This window comes from Scyliorhinus torazame, chromosome 14 (genome assembly GCF_047496885.1).
Source record: "Scyliorhinus torazame isolate Kashiwa2021f chromosome 14, sScyTor2.1, whole genome shotgun sequence".
In the NCBI taxonomy this organism is placed as follows: Eukaryota; Metazoa; Chordata; class Chondrichthyes; order Carcharhiniformes; family Scyliorhinidae; genus Scyliorhinus; species Scyliorhinus torazame.
The window spans coordinates 194,447,131-194,469,819 of record NC_092720.1 but is presented as its reverse complement, the minus strand read 5'-3'; the positions used below and the strand labels follow the sequence as shown (position 1 = coordinate 194,469,819).

Here is a 22,689-nt window from a genome sequence, read left to right as displayed (position 1 = left end):
GATGCCCAAGCGAGTGGAACTATCGTCTGAGTCCCTGCACAGGCAACATTCCTCAAATTGGTATAAGTTTTAACAAGCTGGCATATCGTTATTCAAAATTACGATGAGCTTAGCTCTATTCTACCGAAAAAGACCACATTAAACAACTCATTCATCTCATAATTCTGGGGCGTGAATCTTCCGTGGACTCTCCTTAGCATGAGTATGCCCTTCTTTTTGTAAGTAGATCGTAGCTTCGCGCCTTATTCTCGGTGCTTGCTCGACAATTAGCTGAAAATGTGGCCTACCTTTTTATTCTTTGTACTATTACTTGGCTTTGATCAGTTGTCTGGGTTATCTCAGTAGGCTGGACAGGGGAGACAGTGGCAGTCTAGTCGCAAGAAGTCTTGTCGCTGGACGAGTAATACAGATATTCTGGATAATGATCTACGAACCCGGATTCGGATCCATTGCGGGAGGAATTTAATATCTGGAATAAAAAGCATGGTATAGACCATGAAACGATTGTCGAAAATCGGGGCTCGTGGAAGGAAATCTGCCATTCCTTACCTGGACTGGCCTGCACTTGACTGCAGACCCACATACGTTTCCTCGCAAGCCACCCAGTTGATTCATATATAAAACACAAAAAATGAATGAAACCGGATGGACCACCTGGCATCCAACCAGGAACCGGAAACAACAACGGCAAACCCAGACTTGCAAAATACTCTTTACTCACATCTGTGGCCACGGGCTAAAGTTGGAGAGCTGTCTCACAGTGTTGAGCACCACTATTACCATTTCTGTCCCACCAGTGTGACATACCAGCAGATTAGGAGCTCAGTTGCGTACAATCGGGAAGAAGGTGCCTTGGAGTCCTCAACATCGACTCTGTATCCCATGAATTCTCTTGGCTTCAGGCTAAACGGGGGCAACGAAATTTCCTGCAGATTGTCAAGCGGTGGCAAGGGCACAGAATATGCGTTGGGGGTGGCGGTAATTTCAATGCCAATTATCAAGAGTGGTGCAGACCAAATAGGCCGGATCCTAACGGACATGCTTGCGAGACTGGGCCTGTAGCAGGTGGTGACGGAGGGATCAAGTGGGAAAATATTCTTGAATTCATCTTCACCAACCTTCCTGCTGCAGATACATTTTCGGATCCACGAAAGTCTCAGGAGAAGTGACCACCGTGTAGTCCTTGTAGTCATATTCAGGATTCACTCAATCGCATTGCGGGCAATACCAACATCTAAATGAGATCGAATCGGAACAGATCTAGCAACTGCAGACTGGGCATCCAGAATACGCTGTGGGCCATCAACAGCAGTAGAATGGTATCCATGCACAACCTGGAATCTCATGACCCGGCATATTCCCTCCGCCCCCCCACCTTTTCCATTAAAACCAAGCCAGGGAATCAATGCAGAGTGCGGGAGTGTGGGAGTGTATTTGAGGGCAGCACGGAGGAACAGTGGTTAGCACAGTTGCTTCAGAGCTCCAGGGTCCAAGATTCGATTCCCGGCTTGGATAGGCTTGTTCTCCCCCGTGTCTGCGTGGGCTTCGGCCGGTTGCTCCGGTTTCCTCCCACAGTCGAAAGATGTGCAGTTTCGGTGATTGGTCATGCTACATTTCCCTTAGTGTCCCAAAAGGTTAGGTGGGCTGACTGTGTTACGGGGTTGGTCAGTATCAAATGCAGGCATGCCAAAAAATGAGAGTTAAACTGCTCAAGCTGCAACATGGGGCTAATTGTCTGCCAAACAGCATATGCAGAAACTAATTGACAGAGCTACACGACACCACTACGTACGCACCAGTTGTAAGCTCCGCAGTCCTCACACATCCAGCCATGCATATTCGTCGGACATGAAGCAACTCACTGGGGAGACTGCACAAATATCGCAACCCGGAATTATGGCGGAGACCAGCACATACGTGCAAAACGAAAACACTTCAGCCCGAGGTTCCTGGTGTGCGATCCATCTCATAATCCATTATCACAGAGGTCAGTCTTCAGCCAATTCGATTCACTCCAAGTGATATGAAGCAACGTTTTAAGGCACCGGATACTGCAAAGACTATTGCTCTGACAATGTCCCGGAAATAGAACTGAAGACTTTGCACCAAATCTTCTCACACCCCAAGCCAAGCTGTTCCAGTAGAGTGACAACACTGGTATCTATTGGGAAGCATGTAAAATTGCCCAAGTGCGTCCTGTACATAAGAACCAGGACGCACTGAATCCAATTACTCATCGTCCGACCAGTCTGCTGGCTATCATCAGCAAAGTGATTGACGCAGTCTTCAACAGTGCTACCAAGCACACTTCCTTCGCAATTATTGCTCATGGACGCTGCTTTTGGGTTCTGCCATGGTGACTAAGCTCCTGACCTGATTACCTTGGTCCAAACATGGACAAAGAGCTGAATACCAGAGGTGAGGTGAGAGTGACTGCTCTTGTCATCAAGACAGATTTGCACTAAGTATGGCATCAAGGAATCCTTGCTAAACTGAAGTCAACGGGAATTAGGGGGAACATTCTCCTGGTTGGAGGTATACCTGGCACAAATGAAGATGGTTGTGGTGTTTGGAGATCAATCATAACATCTCCAGGACATCAGTGCAGGAGTTCCTCAGAGTAGTGTCCTTGGCCCAACCATCTTCAGCTGCATCATTAATTACTTCCTTTTCAACAGAAGGTCGCACGTAGGAATGTTTGTGGAAACTTGCACAATCGCTCCTCCTCAGATAATGAGGCAGTCCATGTTCAAATGCTTCAAGACAGGGACAATATGTAGGCTTGGACTGACAAGTGGCAACTTACATTCGCACCAGGCAAGTGCCAGGCAATGATTATCTTATCTCACGGCCGCCCCTTGACATTCAATTACACTACCATTGCTGAAGCCCCCACAATCAGGCAGCACAGTAGCATTATGTATAGCACAATTGCTTCACAGTTCCAGGGTCCCAGGTTCGATTCCGGCTTGGGTCACTGTCTGTGCGGAGTCTGCACATCCTCCCCGTGTGTGCGTGGGTTTCCTCCAGGTGCTCCGGTTTCCTCCCACAGTCCAAAGATGTGCAGGTTAGGTGGATTGGCCATGATAAATTACCCTTAGTGTCCAAAATTGACCTTAGTGTTGGATGGGGTTACTGGGTTATGGGGATAGGGTGGAGGTGTTGACCTTGGGTAGGATGCTCTTTCCAAGAAACGGTGCAGACTCGATGGGCCGAATGGCCTCCTTCTGCACTGTAAATTCTATGATAATCTATGATAATCAACATTATTTGAGGGAGGGGTGGTACCATCGATCAGAAACTGAACTGTACTCGTCATATTAGTAGTGTGGATACCAGCACATGAGAGCAGGTAAGAGACTAGGAATAATGCGGCAAGTAACTCACCTCTTGACCCACCATAGTCTGTCCACCATCTATTTGCCTGGATGAGTGCATCTCCAACATGAGGAAAGAATCGCGGCACACTGCATGAAACAGCGACCAGCTTTCATGCTCCCTCTTCAAAAAATATGCAACCCATCCACCACGGACGAACAGTGGCATCCGTGTGTACTATCTACCAGATGCACTGCAGTAACACGCCAAAATTAATTAGACAGCATCTTCTTAACACACGACGGCTATCATCTAGAAGAGATTGGGACAGCACTGTAACATTGTGGATAGCACAATTGTTTCACAGCTCCAGGGTCCCAGGTCGATTCTGGCTTGGGTCACTGTCTGTGCTTAGTCTGCACATCCTCCCCGTGTGTACGTGGGTTTCCTCCGGGTGCTCCGGTTTCCTCCCACAGTCCAAAGATGTGCAGGCTAGGTGGATTGGCCATGATGAATTGCCTTTAGTGTCCAAATTGCCCTTAGTGTTGGGCGGGGTTGCTGGGTTGTGGGGATGGGATGGGGATGTTGACCTTGGGTGGGTGCTATTTCCAAGAGCCGGTGCGGGATCGACGGACCTAGTGGCCTCCTTCTGCACTGTAAATTCTATGATAATCTATGATGTATACAGTTTATACTGCATCTGCCATTCATTTACTCAACTTGTCCAAATCACACTGAAGGGTCACGGCATTATCATCGTAGCTCGCCTTCCCTTCCAACTTGGTGTCATCTGCAAATGTGGATTGCTGATATTTTGTTCCCTTACCTAAATCATCAATAAATATTAGGAATAGCTAGGGTCCGAGCGTCGATATCTGTGGTACTCAATTCGTCACCTCCTGCTAATTTAAAAAAAGAATCGTCAATTTCTACTTTTTGTTTCCTGTCTGCCAATCAGCTTTCTATCATCTCAATAATCCCCCCCCGCCAAGCCTCTGGGCGGCACGTTGCCGAGGACCCGGGTTCTATCCCAGCCACCGGTCACTGTCTGTGTGGAATTTGCACATTCTTCGCGTATCTGCGTGGGTGTTTCTCCCACAACCCAACACGTTATGCAGGGTAGGTACATTGCCCACACCAAACTTCCCCTTAATTGCAAAAAAACGAATTGGGTACTCTACGTTTATTTAAACAAAAAATACTCCCAATCCCATGCACTTTAATTTTACACGCTGATCTTTTATGGAAGACTTTGTCAAGAGCAGTCTGAAGGTCCAAATACCCCACATTCACTGGCTCCCTTTCATGTATTTGTGAAGACTGATTTCCCCCTCATAAATTCATGCTGACGTTCTTCGATTCTGCCATTGTTTTCTAAGTGCACTTCTATCACATATTTGATAATGGATTCTAGAAGTATTGTCGTTCATCTAATTCAGATCACAAGCAATTGCCGTATTTTCATTGTTGCAACATTGCTGACATAGACATTCGTTGACCAGGTCCAATGCTTATCATCCTCTACGTTTCTAGCTTACGTCCTTAATTTCAGATTCTTTTGAAAAACCGATGGAGAAAAAAAATCGTCATCCAACCTATTATCTTGTCTTTAAATCAGTCTCATATTTTGAATTCTAAAATACGGGCACTGGGAAGTTTCGCCGCATTTGATGTTTTGTTGCATTGTTCGTCATGAATTTAAAGGCGCAGGGAAATTTATGCTGTTATTCCATTTTTAATCATTCAGTCTTTTTACTTCAATTAATTAATCCAAAATTGCGCGTTCATAGGTTCAAATTCCACACAACTTGCCCAGGTTCACGCTGAGTCAAGTATTTCCAATTATTCCTCATCATTTTTAGTTCTACTTTAGTTCCATTGTTGCATGGCAAACCGTTAATAGTGACTTTGAAAACGAACATCCAGAACACATATTCCTAAAATATGTTTCTCTAAATTTGTTTGCTCTAGCACTGTCATTTCAACAGCCCTAGGATATTATCTTGGCGAGCTCCCTTGCGTAATCGTGTTACATCAGTTTTCAATTGCTCGTATGTCTATATCAACAGTTATTTCTACCATGCCAGAGGAAAAATAATTTTCCTCCTTTATGCTCGGGCGCCATGCACAGAACGCAGGCACGTAAAACTTCTTGAATTGGAAGCGTTGATAATGGTCATTCAACCATCATGCAATTTGATATTCTAAATGACTTTCTAACACCCAAAGTACATTGAAAAATAGACGATAGAAAATAGGAAGTACAATTTATTTCACAGAACAAGTCAGCCCATCGGCTGCATGTGTGAAAAATTCTTCTACATCTATGGCGATTACATTGTTCTCTGTTATAAAAAGAGAATGATTGAGTTTAGAAAAAGGAAATACAAATAAATGTAATGGTGAAGCAAACATTATGTGATTGATTTTACTTTACAATTTCACAAAACATTGGATTTTCATTTTCAGAACTAAACCAAGCCAATGAAGCTTTGACTGAAGCAGGTAAAAAAATAATAATGTTGGACTGAACTTATTTAATGGTTCTGGAAAAAAACCAACACAGGACAGCTATATTTCCTTCAAACCCTTTCATATCCATGGAATTTAATTATCGGATTCTTGGGCAATAGTAAGTTAGTTTCTGTGGAAACAGTAATAGTCACCAAGGCGCTGCAATTAGTTTGTAATCCCTGCCTGAACAAATATTATCGATTATGACAGCCAAGTGTTCTAGGAAACCTTCCAATATATTTAGTGAAAACTATGTTTTTCCAAAATGATTATTCTGTTCATTGCTTGAAACAGCTAAAAACAGTGAAAATTGGTACCATGTTTGTGCATAGCTTCAATATTTAACTATAACAAAATACATATTTAAATACAGAAACAGAACTAAAGAAGAAGGAGTCAGGTAAAGTGTATTGTCATATGTTATGATCTTTATAACTCATACTTCGTCCATTCTGCAGTGTGTAATTTGATCACTATAATATTCGAAGATTGAGTTACCTGAAGAAAATTCGTAATTACAACCTTGACAAGCCGATCTTTATTGACATTTTTTCAACAATTACTTCTAGATTTTTTTGTCCATATTAAAGTAGATGGTGAGTAACAATGGCAAATATGCAAGTAAGAATAGAAGACAATTATCTATGTTAGCTGGTTCACAAAATCTGCATTAAGTGATGTTCACCTGTAATTGATTTAAATAAAGAAAAATGAGGAAAAATTCCATAATGACCAGAAATACCAAGCAAAAGCACATAACCACTGCTGTTTGATATTTACCTACGGTTGTGTCAGTTGCTACTTATCTCACAACTTTATCTGAAACAATGTAAGAAAAATAAATCAACGTCTTATAGATATGAACTTCTGATACATTGAAGAGCAGCCATTTTTATCTGTCATGCACAAAGGCTTCTTTTTAGAACATAGAACATAGAATATAGAACAGTACAGCACAGTACAGGCCCTTCAGCCCACGATGTTGTTCCGACCATTTACCCTAATCTAAGATCAACCTAACCTACACCCCTTCAATTTACTGCTGTACATGTGGCTGTCTAAGAGTCACGTAAATGTCGCTAATGACTCTGACTCCACCACGTCTGCTGGCAGTGCATTCCACACACTCACCATTCTCTGTGTAAAGAACCTGCCTCTGACATCTCCCGTACACCTTCCTCCATTCACCTTAAAATATGTCGCCCCGTGACAGCCATTTCAACCCTGCAGAAAAATCTCTTGCTATCCTCCCTATCCATGCCTCTCATCACCTTGTACACCTATATCAAGTCACCTCTCTGCATTCTTTGCTCCAGTGAAAAAAAACCTCGCTCCCTCAACCTTTCTTCATAAGACATGTCCTCCAGTCCAGACAGCATCCTGGTAAATATCCTCTGTACCCTTTCCAAAGCATCCACATCTTTCCGATAATTAGGCGACCAGAACTGGACACAATATTCCAAATGTGGCCTAACTAGAGTTTTATAAATCTGCAGGAAAACCTTGCGGCTCTTAATCTCAACCACCCTGTTATTGAAAGCCAACATAGCCTTATTAACAACCGTATCAACCTGGGTGGCAACTTTGAGGGATCTATGTACGTGGACCCCAAGATCCCTGTGTTCCTCCACACTTCCAAGAATCCTGCCTTTAACCCTGTATTCAGCATTCAAATTTGTCCTTCCAAAATGAATTACTTCACATTTATGAAGGTTGAATTCCATCTGCCAATTTTCAGCCCAGCTCTGCATCCTGTCAATGCCCTGTTGTAAGCTGCAACAACCCTGAACACTACCTACAACTCCCCCAATCTTCGTGTCGTCGGCAAACTTACTAACCCACCCTTCCACTTCCTCATCCAAGTCATTTATAAAGCAGACGAAGAGCAGAGGTCCCAGAACAGATCCTTGTGGGACACCGCTGGTCACCGATCTCCAGGCGGAATACTTTCCACCCACTATCACTCGCTGTCTTATTTCGGCCAGTCAATTCTGTATCGAGACAGCCAAATGTCCCTATATTCCATGCCCCCTAACTTTCTGAATGAGCCTACCATGGGGAACTTTATCAAATGCCTTACTGAAATCCATATACACCGCATCTACTGACCGACATTCATGAATGCATCTGGTCACTTCCTCAAAGAATTCAATGAGGCTCGTGAGGCATGACCTGCCCCTCACAAAGCCCTGCTGACTATCTTGAATTAAACTGTGTTTTTCCAAATACTCACAAATCCTATCTCTCAGAATCCTTTCCAACATTTTGCTCACCACAGAATTAAGACTGATGGGTCTTTAATTCCCAGGGATTTCCCTATTCCTTTTCTTGAATAGGGGAACAACATTTCTCTCCCTCCAATCATCTGGTACTACTCCAGTGGAGAGTGAGGACGCAAGGATCATCGCCAACGACGCAGCAATCTCCTCTCTCTCTTCCCGTAGTAACCTTGGGTATATCCCGTCAGGCCCAGGGGATTTATATATCCTGATGCTTTTCAAAATTCCAGCACATCCTGCTTCTTAATATCAATCTGTTCGAGTCTATTAACCTGGTTCACACTGTTCTCATGGGCAAGAAGTTCCCTCGCTCTAGTGAATACTGAAGGAAAGTATTCATTTAGGGCCTCCTCCATCTCTTCAGACTCTACGCACACTTTTCCTCCACTAGCCCTGATCAACACTACTCTCACTCTGATCGTCCTCTAATTTCTCACATATGTGCAGGACGCCTTGGGGTTTAACCTAATCCTTCCCGCCTGGGCTTCTTAATGCCCCCTTCGAGCTCTCCTCGGTCCATTTCTGAGTTCCTTCCTGGCTACCTTGTAACCCTCTAGAGCCGATTCAGATCCTTGCTTTCCAAACCTTACGTAAGCTTCCTTCTCCCTCTTGACTCGAAGTTCCACTTCTCTTGTCATCCAAGGTGCCTTCATCTTACCATTACTACCTCGTCTCAGTGGGACAAAATAATTCAGCACCCGCAGCATGTTCTCCTTAAAAAATCCCCACGTTACTGTTGTGCATTTTCCCAAGAACAATTGTCCCACTTTATGCACCTCAGCTCCTGCCTAATAGCAGTATAATTTCCCCTCCCCCAATTAAATACCTTCGCATACTGTGTGTCCCTATCCCTCTCCATCACTATGATAAAAGTCAAGGAGTTTTGGTCACTGTCACCGAAATTCTCTCCAACCGAGACATCGGACACTTGGCCTGGTTCGTTGCCGAGCACCAAGTCCAATGTGGCCTCCCCACTAGTCGGCCTATCTACATATTGAGTCAGGAATCCTTCCTGTGCACACCTGAAAAAATCTGTTTTTGTAAATTCCACTTCGGACAAACAGCGGACAACTGATTCTTGCAATTTGATTTACATTTCAAGTAATTTCAGGCCGACACACGCTCTCAAACATAACGAGTCCGTTGAATAGCAGGAGAGGACAAAAACTAGAAAGGTGCCATGGCCAAATGGTTTAAAATGCAACGGGCCTGCTCGGAATCTCATTGCAGCAATGTGAGAAACCAATTATCAGCACTTAAGCCCCATTTCCCTAAAATTAACGAGAGCCACCCGTCATCCAACAGCCTCCAGCTTTTCGCCGGCCTCCAAAGCAAGTGCTCACGCAGGCATCAATTAGTAATCATTTTTAACAGCGTAACCTGATGGAAGGGCTTCTGTTGGGAGCCAAAGGTGTGCGTTGCTATCTTCACTTTCAGGAAAAGAGCCCGGGACGCTGGGATTGCTGCCCAGTGGCTTGGTGGGGGATGGGGACCTCGGCTGGCGTGGGGAGAGGCTCTGCAGTGGTGGGCCGCCATGAGAGGATAGCGGGGAGGTGCTGGGGGAGGAAAAAAAGGGGGCGATAGCTCTTGGCACAAGCATGCCATCTCTTGAATCCCAACCCCATTCCAGGGGCAACGCCTAACCCTGCCCAACTGCTACACCAATCACCGATAACCCCTATCGACTGCTGAGACTGCGTGGCAAAGGGCAATGGCTAATAGGGAATTGACAATCGTGATTAAGGGAGCACACAACACATGTCACATGTGATCCCGTGGGTAGGAATGCCATGTAGCATTTGAGAGTCAATGCCTAGCATTTTGATCGCACCTAGACGACTGGATACTGTGTGGGAGTCAACACCACACACACAGCAGCCAACATCCGTACACCCAAGGGATGCAATACAGCTCCTAGGCATGACAACGGCCGGGACGTTGGGTGTGTGGCACAGGGAAGGGGTGCCTGGAGAGACAGGCAAAGAGTTTGGAGACCTGTTCGCATTGCGGACGAAAGCCACAGAGGCCTCATGAAGCTTGTACAAAGAGTTGTTCAATGTGCTTCACAATAACCATTTTCCGATAGTGTAACAGCCCAAACACTCCGGCCTCCAAACCCACCTTCCCTACCCCCTGTCCAACCGCTCCCTTCTACCCAATGCCCTCAGTGGTGCTCAACGTGCAAGCTTTGCTAGCTTTACCACTACGTGTTGGTGTTTCCCCAGGATGCACATCTGAGTTGGAGGCAGCCAGCTAATTACCTCATCCCGTGACCTTCACGATGCCTGGCGGGCGTCCCCTGGGATCTCCGGGGACGTGGGCCCCGGCTCATTTGTCGAACGCACATACACAGCCGTCCGCCCTGTCCCATGTGCTGAACACGAGGTGCGGCCTCATCAGAGGGGTGGAACTCGGGACTGCTGTTGGTCTCTGTCACCGCCCAAAGGAACGGGTTAGGTTTGCTACATCTGGCCCCCCTCCTGCCGGTCGGAGCCCATTTGGCTCTGTGGTTCTCCTTGGGAAGGAGAGGCAGCTGGTTCGGGACCTAGGTTCCCCTGCATCATATTGCTCTGCCAGTCCTGGTGGTTCACCATGTCCGCACATCGTGTCGTCGCCCACTGCGATGCTCCTCAGTGACTGGGAAACATGCCCCAGTGAGCGGCCCATGCTCTGCAGTGTCTCAGCCATGCCTACCTGCGACTTGGACAAAGTCTGCAGCACCTCGGACATTCCCATGTCAGAGCAGGACATGTCCCTCACTACCCCATAAAGGTCAGCCTGGGTGCCATCGCCCAGTGAGACAGACATACTGCCGAGTCGCTCTGCAATGCACTGACGCATTGGACAACTACGCGCATGGTGCCGATGCCATGCATACGGGTCTCCATTGCGGGCACCATCCTAGCAGTACTGGCTTCTATGCCAACCATTTGCGGCGCCAGCCCTGCGCCCGTACCTTCTAGGACTCCTCCAATCCGCTATGGATATACTGGAGTGACACTGACATCTCCCTGTGGACTTTCAGGCGATCCCCATCGTTTATCACCCTTGGATCACTCTGGCCCAGAGGCTCAGCATAAGACTGGGACCCAGCTGGGTCAAGACATCGAGTAGGCCTCCAACTGCTGTCTGGCCAGGGGGTTCCTGCTTCAACCAGCTTTTCATCAGTAGCAGTGTGGTGGTCAAAAGATTTTGCCCCAAAAGACTGACAACTAACGTTTCCCACCGATGTGTGTGCATCTACGGTGCTGGAGGGTGGGGATGGCAGCTGTTCGTCGACAATAACAGTTGCATCCTAAGAGATCTCCTGCGAGGTGTTATATCCTGAGTCAGGAAAGGGGGCAATCCAGGATGGACCGCCGCCATCGGCTGCTGAACTTGCGGCAAAATGGACATATTTCAGTGGGAGGGATGCATCAGTTAGTAAGGCGTTCCACAGAGTCCGCAATGGTGAACACCCTGTTGTTCACCACGTACATCACTTCCAGGGCCGCTCCTCGAAGGGGGTGACGGTTCGCAATGCCCCCCCCCCCCCTTACAGTCAGGACTCTCTCTCCCTGATTATGGGAAAACCTACTCTGAGAGGACACAGAGAGGGGATCGTTAGCCACACGTATGGGCACGTGTGTAAGGAAGGTTGGTGATCGTCTGGAGCGGTTCTCCATTGGTGGGAGTGGGTGGTGGAACGTTGGTGTCTGCTCACTCGTGCTGCCGGTAGCAGGTTCTTGAACTTCTTCTGGCACTGGACGCCAGTCCTCTTTGTCACACTGCTTCAGATAACACCCGCCGCCACCTCGTCCCGGGCCGCACTGGCTACCTTGTGGCTCACGCCCTGGGACCGTCGGGGTAACACGACATTCCTAACGGCCTCAATTGCGCGCAGGGGCTACCCCAGGTCAGCATCCCCGAGTGTTGCAACTGGTCTCCTTGGCGCAATTGTTGCCAGCTTGATGCGGTTGGCTGAGCAAATGCAGCTGAAGTGCTGCGTGACATTGTTAACGCGGGGCGAGCGAATCAGCTGGCGAGCCCGAAATCGGGGCGGGAGTCCCGTCAGGCCACGTTAAGTGGACCAATTAACGTTGAATACTGTTGTTCGCCTCGCTGGGACGAGGGCCAGGAAACCTTCGGCAATTCTCGCTCACTACAGCACTTGGACATTTTTCCAGGGAATTGCACCCCATGGAGAATACTTATTGATAAACTGCGAGAAAAGTAGAACCCGGCAGCCAGTGAATGACGCGCGGTCCAGACAAACATCTGGTGGGCTGTAGAAACTCGCCAAATGTTGAAAGCAATCTTGGATTCCAATATCGGAGAGGGGGGTGGGCGGCTGGCTTGGTATGAGGCTTTCGGGAATGGACAGCCTGATGGTTCGGACACAGTATGTGATAATGTGAATATCTGTGGGGGAGGGGCTGTTAAATACATCAGGGGGATTCGGGAAACGATGATCGGCTAGTTAGACATCGGGGGTTGGATTCTCCATTTGCTGACGCCGAAATCGGGAAATGCGATTGGGCGTTGAATAGTTTCCTCCCCCCAAATTGCGGCAGACGCCGGTTTGACGCCAAATCGGGATGCTCCAGCATCGACAAAGTGGCGTAAATACAGCACTCTCTGCACGGCCCTAAAGATCAGTGGGCATATGGTTAGCGGACGTGACGGCTATTGCTCCCGGGCCTCCATTTGGATTGGAATGGATTGGATTTGTTTATTGTCACGTGTACCGAGGTACAGTGAAAAGTTTATTTCTGCGAGCAGCTCAACAGATCATTAAGTACATGAGAAGAAAAGGGAATAAAAGAAAATACATAATAGGGCAACACAACATATACAATGTAACTACATAAGCACTGGCATCGGATGAAGCATACTGGGTGTCGTGTTCATGAAATCAGTCCATAAGAGGGTCATTTAGGAGTCTGGTGACAGTGGGGAAAAACCTGTTTTTGAGTCTGTTCGTGTGTGTTCTCAGACTTCTGTATCTCCTGCCCGATGGAAGAAGTTGGAAGAATCAGTAAGCCGGGTGGGAGGGATCTGTGATTATACTGCTTTCCCCAGGCAGCGAAAGATGTAGATGGAGTCAATGGATGGGAGTCAGGTTCGTGTGATGGACTGGGTGGTGTTCACAACTCTCTGAAGTTTCTTGCAGTCCTGGGCTGAGCAGTTGCCATACCAGGCTGTGATGGAGCCCGGTAGGATGCTTTCTATGGTGCATCTGTAAAAGTTGGTAAGAGTCAATGTGGACATGCCGAATTTCCTTAGTTTCCTGAGGAAGTATAGGCGCTGTTGTGCTTTCTTGGTGGTAGCATCAACGTGGATGGACCAGGACATATTTTTGGAGATGTGCACCCCTAGGAATTTAAAACTGCTAACCATCTCCACCTCGGCCCCGTTGACGCTGACAGGGGTGTGTACAGTACTTTGTTTCCTGAAGTCAATTACCAGCTCTTTAGTTTTGCTGGCATTGAGGGGGAGATTGTTGTCGCTACACCACTCCACTAGGTTCTCTATCTCCCTCCTGTATTCGGACTCATCATTATTCGAGATCCGGCCCACTATGTTCGTATCGTCAGCAAACTTGTAGATGGAATTGGAACCAAGTTTTGACACGCAGTCGTGCATGTACGGGGAGTAGAGTAGGGGGCTGAGTTTGCAGCCTTGTGGGGCGCCAGTGTTGAGGACTATTGTGGAGGAGGTGTTGTTGTTCATTCTTACTGATTGTGGTCTGTTGGTCAGAAAATCGAGGATCCAGTTGCAGAGTGGGGAGCCAAGTCCTAGGTTTTGGTGCTTTGATATGAGCTTGGCTGGGATTATGGTGTTGAAGACGGAGCTGTAGTCAATAAATATGAGTCTAATGTAGGAGTGCTTGTTTTTGAGATGGTCTAGGGATAGGTGTAGGGCCAGGGAAATGGTGTCTGATGTGGACCGGTTGCAGCGGTATGCGAATTGCAGTGGATCAAGGCGTTCTGGGAGTATGGAGGAGATGCGCTTCATGATCAACCTCTCGAAGCACTTAATTACGACTGATGTCAGGGCCACTGGTCGGTAGTCACTGAGGCACGTTGCCTGGTTCTTCTTTGGTACCGGTATGATGGTGGTCTTCTTGAAGCAGGTGGGGACCTCGGAGTGGAGTAGGGACAGGTTAAAGATGTCCGTGAATACCTCTGCCAGTTGGTCCACGCAGGCTCTGAGTGCACGGCCAGGGATTCCCACCTGGGCCCGTCGCCTTCCGAGGGTTCACTTTCAGGAAGGCCAATCTGTCTTCGGAAGCTGTGCTGGTGGGTATGGGTGAATTTTGGGCTGCTGGGGCACTCGGCAGTGCATTGTTGGTTACCTGCTGGAACCGAACATAGAATGCATTGAGTTCATCGGGGAGGGGTGCGCTGCTGCCAGAGATACTGTTCGGCTTCGCCTTGTAGCCCGTTATGTTCTTTAGTCCTTGCCACAACCGCCGAGAGTCTGTCTGCGACTTTAGCTTGGTTTGATATTCTCTCTTGGCATCTCTGATGGCTTTGCAGAGGTCGTACCTGGATTTCTTGTATAGGTCAGCGTCGTCTGCCTTGAACGCCTCAGGTCTGTCCTTCAGTAGGGAGTCAATCTCGCGATTGAGTCATGGTTTCCGGTTGGGGAATGCACGTACTGCTTTCTTTGGCACGCAGTCGTCCACACATTTGCTGATGAAGTCTGTGACGGTGGTGGCATACTCATTTAAGTTGGTCGCTGAGTTCTTAAATATGGACCAGTCCACTGTCTCTAAGCAGTCACATAAGAGCTCTTCTGTCTCCTCGGACCAGCACTGCACAACCTTCCTAGCTGGATTCTCCCGCTTGAGTTTCTGCTTGTATGCCAGGAGAAGGAGCACTGTCTTATGGTCTGATTTCCCAAAGTGCGGTCTCTGGCCATGATGAACAAGGCCTCTGGGTGTTCTGTTTCGTAGTTGTTTATTACTGTGTATAGTTTATCCAGCGCCTTCCTCACTACTGTCTGGGGTGGGATGTAGACTGCTGTGATAATGGCTGAAGTAAACTCACGTCGAAGATAATATGGCCGGTACTTCAGAGTCAGGTACTCCACGTCTGGGGAGCAGTAGGTTGCCAGAGTCGCCACATCCAAGCACCAGGAGGAGCTGATGAGGAGGCAAGCCCCTCCACTCTTCGCTTTGCCTAATAATGCAGTGCGGTCCGCCCGGTGAATTGAGAAGCCTTCAGGTTGTATGGCACAGTCCGGTGAGGCAGGGGTGAGCCATGTCTCTGTGAAACAGAGAACACAACAGTCTCTTACTTCCCTCTGAGCGGTAAGTCTGGCGTTAAGCTCATCCAGCATGTTTTCGATCGCTTGGACGTTTGCCAGGAGTATGCTGGGGAGAGCGGCCTTGAAACCGCATTGCTTCAGTCTAAGCTGCAGACCGCCGCATTTCCCTAGCTTCCATGGTCGGTGGCTGCTTCTGGATGATCCTGGGATCCGAGGGCAGATGTCAGCTCTTGTGGAAGGTGTGTGGTTGTGTCTGGCGGGGTCCAGGGCGCTGGCGGGAAACAGGGCGCTATTTACGTATCTGTGGCCGCGTCTGACAGGGTGCAGGGCGCTGGTTGAGGTAGAGGGCTTGCTTGGGGTGCATGTTTGCGATCTGGATGGGTCCCGGCGTTCTGCGGGAATACCTTGCAGCACTTTCGGGTTCTCGTGCGCGGGCTCCGCCGTTTCGGGGGTCCTGGGTCGTGGGCAGGGGCATCCTGAGGCAGGTTGGGCTGGGTCCCGTGGTCTGTTCCTTCCCTGGGCGCTCCTGGGGTCGGATCTTGAAGTAGGCCCATTCGAGCCTCCACGTGGATTTTTCTTTCTTCCATCATCAGGTAGGTCGGGTTGTTGGGCGGGCCTCTCCGGGTCTGGTCGCTGGGCGGATCTCTGGGGGTCGCGTTGGGCTGGGTCTTGCCGTCGAGGGTCGGGTTGGGAGCTCCGGGGACTGGGCAAGGTGATCCGGGGGCTGGCGTCGGTAGTTAGACCGGGATGGGAGCTCGGAGGTCTGGGTCGGCTCCAAATCGAGGTCGGGGCTTCACTTCCGATTTGGGCCCGATCTTCTTCCAGGTCGCAGATGTCAGGTCGGGTCGGGTCAAAAGGTCTCCACGGGCCTCGCAGGATGTTCAAGCCTGCAAGAGAAGATAAGAGAGAGAGGCTAGTAATAATGTTAGTTATAGACTTAATTTTTAAAAGATTAGAACGTGTATCGGTTCAGTCAAAAAGTGGATCTGTTTGGGAGAGCTCGCAGAGTGTCGCCTCGCTCCGGCGCCATCTTGGAAAACTTACCACCTCTGATTTTTGTTTTTTAAATTTAGCGTACCCAATTAAATATGTTTCAATTAAGGGGCAATTTAGCGGGACGACTCCACCTACCCAGCACATCTTTGGGTTGTGCGGGTGAAACCCACGTGAACACGGGGAGAATGTGCAAACTCAACATGGACAGTGACCCAGAGCCGGGATCGAACCTGGGACCTCAGCGCCGCGAGGCAGCAATGGTAAAACACTGTATCACCATGCTACCATATTCAGCACCTCTGATGTGCCGATTTGCCGACGGCGTGCTTCGCCTGTGGTTACAAAAATGGAGAATCTGGTATCTTGGCTGCTGAGCAAGAGAGAGGAGGCAGGAAATGGCGTAGAGTGACTTTGGGCTGCAGGCTCAAACACCGGACGTGCTGGGTGCGGCGAGGGGGTCCCTGATAGGGCCGGCGGGAGGTACGGGGAGGGAGAGAGGGGTGGAGGGGGCGGGCACGCGAAGCAGGGGCAGTACACCGGCACCAACGCCTTTCCAGTGGACATCTTGCTGAACACCCACCCCAGCCTCTGGTTCTATTCAGTGACACCTGCCTGCATTTCCACTGTAGATGGGACTGGATGTTCCAGGGCAGCAGCTGGTTGCTGGGGTCGGGCTGCCCCACGTGCTTCTGGCACCTCGTCTGCTCCTGCCTCCACCTGCTGTAGCGTACCGACTGCGTGGTGCGCATCAGATAGTGTCCCATGAGCCTCCTCATTGTTGTGCCCAACTGGCGTCATAGTCCAGGAAATGTTGGAAGATGTCGGAGACAGCTGTGACAGACAGTTTGTGTCCATCTCCGATCCGAACTCCAGGATCTCCTGAGTCTCGGTGGATGGTTGAAGTTCGGGCTGTTCTCCCCGTCTTTGCTCGGGGGACAACGGACCTGGCACTGGCGGGGGTCTCCGAGTGGACCGGGCCCATCTCCGGCAGGTCCTATAAGAAACAGGACGACAATATGGTGGATAGCCAGACGGGAGAGGGCTTGGGGCGGGGTTGGTGTCTGGGGACGGGGGTGAAGGGTGGAGAGTGAGGGGCAAGTGTTGAGGTTTTAGGGGTGTGGAGTGTGCGGTTGAAAAGTGAGGGTGAGCGGGATGTGGGGGGTATCCACACAGATGCCACGATAAGCTGCAACTAAACAGGGGGTCTCACTTGCTCGGCCGCCACCGACCTCCACGTAGAGGACCTCCATTTCCTCCTAGCACAGACCATGTGCGGTGCCCTCTGCTCCCCATGGTGAGGTCTTCTCCCGTTCCTGGCGGTTGTACGTGGCCTTTTCCTGGGAGGGGGCAAACACAGACACTGACAATGTTAGATAGTCCGTCGCATGCAGCCCAGGGGTTGGTTAGATTATGGCCTCAGTAGCCAGGGAACCCGGCCATTGCAGCTGGCATGGGTGCAGGCATGTGGGACCAGGTGAGGTTATGGCCGTCCCCAGGGGGGGGGGGGGGTACACGGGTTAAATGTGTGTGGGGGTAGGGAGGTTGGTGGCAAAGCCTTGCCTTCTCACCCTGGCCGCCCCGAGGTGGTCGTGCAGTCTCTTCCTGCACTAGATGTCAGTCCGGACGACGTTGCCCACGGTGCTGACTGTGTCTGCCACCTGCTGCGAGGCACGGCGAACGGCGGCGCCTGGTGTCCTTTATCCCTGGCCTGGGTATAGGGCCATCCTTCTCACGTACACGCTTCCACTAGGGTCTCATGCTCAGCGTCCCTGAACCGTGGCTCTGCTCTCCTTCCAGCCATCTTGTTGAATGGGATGGTTTGTGTGGAGTGATGGATCATTTAAGTGTGGCTGTGGCGTATGAGTGTCATGTGCGGCAATCACGGACCCGGCGAACCCAGCGCCATTTCGCTTGGAGGTAGTTGCATTCCGCGTGGTGATGTCGCTAGCCTAGTTCGATTTTCTGAACCGCGCACTGTTTTGGTGTTTGAGCTGTCATAAACCACCACTGCCTGACGCCGGCGTCAGCACTTAGTCTCAACATTGGATAACCCAGCCCCGGTGTTGGGGAGCTCGGACTTCACTGCGAGGTTTGTTTATAAGATTGGCTGAGGTTTTGTTCATCAGGCTGAGGTGGGGTTCTCAAACATCGCCAGATAATCCGGCAGTGCGAAGGGTTCAAACGTCAGTGGTCTGGGCAGTTCGGACATGGAAGTTGATTCGAACATTGGGGTTGAATAGATGGACATCGGGGGCTGAGCGTCGTGTCTTCAGAGATTCAGACAAGGGGCGTATTCTGAGAGTTTGCAGGTTCAGAGTAAGATTTTCGTTCATCCATGGGTTCGAGGGCTGTGGACAATGGCAGGTTTAGAGGTTTGGACAACGGGGAAAACGTGCGGGTGGAGGTAGGTCATCGAAAGTGTGGGTGGTTCCGACATCGAGAGTTTGTGTGCTTGATTTCTGAAGTGGGCTGTTCCGGCATCGAATGATTGGTGGGTGGACGTGGCTATTTTTTGTGGTAGGGAATTCTGACGGGCGTGTTGGAGGTCATGAGTATAAGCTGGCGTGTATTGGGGGGAGTTAATTTGGTGCAGTAGAATGAGCTCAAGTTTGCACAGGCTGTTTTTTTTGGGGGGGGGGGGCATCGATTTATTCGGGGTGCGCGGGAGCTCTTGTGGTGTCAATGGGGAATCCGGTGTGGGCGGGATTAGGAGTGGGGTCGTCCGTGGTGGAGGGTGGGGCCATTCGATGTGGAACGTGTGTTTGGTACCTCGCTTCCGATGGTTTGAGGGACGCCCTGTGCTGAGCTCAATCTTTTTCTTTTATAGTAAAGCTGGAGTAAGAAGTGCTTTTGTTCGTTTTGAAAATTGCTGGTTAACCTTAAGGTCCCCGGGGTAAAATTTACTGCCGGATAGCAACTCTGGACGGGCTTATATTCGTCTAAATTCCAAAAACACTGGCCGTTAATTATCCGGTAGTTGGGGTTCACATTCGTGGTGTCGTTGCAGTGGGATTTCCCAATGACAAACGGCGGGAAGACAGAATCCACCACAGCGAACGACAGGCGGCTTAGAATCACGAGGCTGCCGGGAGCTGAGCATCTCTGGCAAATATCCGTCTCTCAGGCTGCGTGAGAGAGGGGCAGCGAAACGCAGCCCCACCTACCACTTGAACTAGTTGAGGTAAGGCTCGCCCTCTTTGTAACAGAAAGAGCTGCACAATGCAATTTATGAAGAAGGCAAATTGCAGTGAGAAAGTATGAGAAGCGGGAGTTCAGACAGCAGACGTAGTAACATGGTTGGCGGAGTCGAGACATGTGATCTACAAAAAACAGCTTTTGGGACACCATGAGACGGACCGGGGCGGAATGAAGTAGAACGCCATATTCAGGCCCGGAAGCAGTATTGTGTTCGGCATGGTGTTGGGGAGAGGGGGGAGAGGAATGAACGGAGTAGAATATTTGAATCAAACCTGGGTGCCAGTAAATGCGTCACTGAAGATCCAGGATGGCATCGGTATCAAGCTGGCAGTACATGATCGAAGTTAACATATTCGATTGCATTTCTGAACTATCCAGCGCAGTGCAATTGTTCAGGGAAAATTAGCCCTTCTTGAAACTTGTTAGGGAAAGCCTGACCTGGGAACTTCCGAGAGAGTAAACTATCCCCTTCCCCAAAACCGCAGCTGGCCAGCTTTTAAGTCAGAATTTTGCCGTTTATTCTTAATTTTATACAGCGCTTGAAATGAGCGATATTCTATTAATAGCATATACTTTAATCTATTTGAAGTTTTCAATCTGTATTCGCAATTAAACAATTTAGTTTCATGTGCCGTACATATCTAACAGCTACTCCATGGTTTCAGCATTTATTTTTAGACCACAGGCTCGGATGTTTGATGCAATGTTAACATGGAAAATCTATTTATTATTCTTTCTCCATCATCGACACATGCAAGTAAATATTATCTGCGCATTTCTATATGGAATTGTATTACTTTCATTGGACGACTAATGCAGAGACCCAGGGTGATGCTCCGGGAAGCCCTTTCGAATGCCACCACGGTATATAGCGAAATTTGAATAATGCAAATAAAAAGTAAGTCCCATACGTAGACCTTCTTTCAGTGCATGGTTTGGCCGACATGTGATTCCAGATCCACAGCAATTTGGTCAATTCTAAAATGACGCTCAGGTCAAAGGGCATTTGGAATCCACAATAACTGCTGAAAGAGATTAAAAATGCCGGCATCACATTAAACGATAAAACGAACCTCTAAACATGGGGGGGGGGGGGATTCTGCGCCTCGCCCCAACGGGAACGGAGATTATGCATGCGCGGAGCAAAGGGCGACCGGCCGAACTCTAGTCTCCAAAGCCACCGTTGTGCTCCGGCCCTTTGCTGGAGTTGGGATCCATGCTCCCGCCAGCATGCAAGCCGGAGGAAGCTAGTGAATGGAAATAGATCCTTATGAATCATTTGCATCCATCTAGCGGGCCGGGCACGAGAAATCCCAAGCTTTCACCATTCCCGATTCTCCGGGCCAGGAGTCAGATGGGCACTGATTGCTGCAGATGTGTGACAGCGTGGCCCTGACGTGCCAGATACGACGTTGGCCATGGTTGTAACTTATCCCAGAAGTGAGATTCCCGCACAGCAAACCGGAGGGCCATCCTATTTCCCACAATGCACGATCTACCAACAACTCCCGCAGACCTATCCACCGTCCCTCAAGAGAACCCTTCAAACGGATGATATCCCCAGCGCCGCCTAAAGCGGTAGACACCCCAAGAAAACCCATATATATGGAGAATCCCCAGAGAGACCCCTAGAGAGAGAGATTCGCGAAAGAATCCCGCAAATAGTGAGACCGCACAAGACACCCACAATGAGGAACCACTGGAGAGCCGCTGCACAGGTGGAGCTGCGAAATCGAAAGACCCCGACTCCCATTAAAAGAGACGCCCAAACAGCCCCCTTAATAAAAGCATCCCCGGCAGTAACGTCCTGAATAAAGGAAGCCCCCTAGATAGGTAGACTCACATCCCAGAGATCCCCTATATATGGAGACGCCTCACAGAGATCCCCTGTTTAGCGACACGCTCCGAGATCCCATCGATAGAGAACCCCCGAGACCGCTAATTAAAGAAGCCCGCCATGGAGACCAGCTAACTGAAGGAATGACGCCACAAAACAGACAGCTGAGGCAGCTGGTGTATCCTTAGGTGAGAGTTACATCAGTAGTTGTTTTATTTTTACTCTCCTGCTGTAAGTAAATACTAGCTTCCAGATGCTGGTCTGCTTTTTGGAGTCATTCCTTCAGTTAGCTGGTCTCCATGGCTGGCTCCTTTAATTAGCGGTCTCGGGGGTTCTCTATGGATGGGATCTCGGAGCGTGTCGCGAGACACGGGATCTCTGTGAGGCGTCTCCATATATAGGGGATCTCTGGGGTGTGAGTATCCCTATCTGGGGGCTTCCTTTATCCAGGACGTTACTGCCGGGGATGCTTTTATTAAGGGGGCTGTATGAGCGTCTCTTTTAATGAGAGGTCTTCCGATTTCGCAGGCCCACCTGTGTAGCGGCTCTCCAGTGGTTCCTCATTCTGGATGTCTTGTGCGGTCTCCCTATTTGTGGGATTCCTTCGCGAATCTCTCTCTCTAGGTGTCTCTCTGGGGATTCTCCATATATATGGGGTTTCTGGGGGTGTCAACCGCTTTAGGCGGCGCTGGGGGTGTCATCCGTTTGAAGGGTTCTCTTGAGGGACGGTGGATAGGTCTGCGGCAGTTGTTGGTAGGTCGTGCATTGTGGGAAATAGGATGGCCCTCCGGTTTGCTTTGGGGGAAACTCACTTATGGGATTTGAAGTTTCTGATTACAAAACCGGTGCTGTTTTTACCACTGAAGGAAATATCGATCGTCATTTGAAAATTAACTTATCGAGCGTCACTGACAACATTCAGCAGTGAGTGTGTTTAACCTGAAAAAAATGTGCTGCGATAGGGAATTTCGTAGCATGTGCATATGATAAGCTAAGTGTACAGAATTACAGATTCGTGGAAAGCAAAAACATCAGGATCAAGTCAGCATTAAATGTTAAAACATACATATTTCTGCTGACGCAGTGCTTCGCATTGTAACACTTTAAATTGCAAGAGCATTCTTGCATTATACAGTTCTAATTGTTTGATATTATTTACTTAACTGCAGAACAACGTGTGAAGCAATCTCAAATTGGTAAGTGACGGAGAATACTTCTGCCGAAATAATTTAAAAACGGTAATAATAATCGCCAAAAAATTGGACACCTCCGTAATATTATCGAGAACGCTTT

General features: G+C 49.0%; 1 protein-coding gene across 1 annotated transcript in view; it reads left to right on the top strand.

Annotated features, from left to right (window-relative positions):
- LOC140390318 (uncharacterized) overlaps positions 1–22,689 on the top strand; it is a 408,192-nt gene that overhangs the window by 313,512 nt on the left and 71,991 nt on the right. The window contains exons 75-78 of the mRNA XM_072475373.1: positions 5,788–5,823; positions 6,206–6,232; positions 6,402–6,428; positions 22,566–22,592. Coding sequence (XP_072331474.1) covers positions 5,788–5,823; positions 6,206–6,232; positions 6,402–6,428; positions 22,566–22,592 — 117 coding nt within the window. The remainder of the gene's footprint in view (positions 1–5,787; positions 5,824–6,205; positions 6,233–6,401; positions 6,429–22,565; positions 22,593–22,689) is intronic.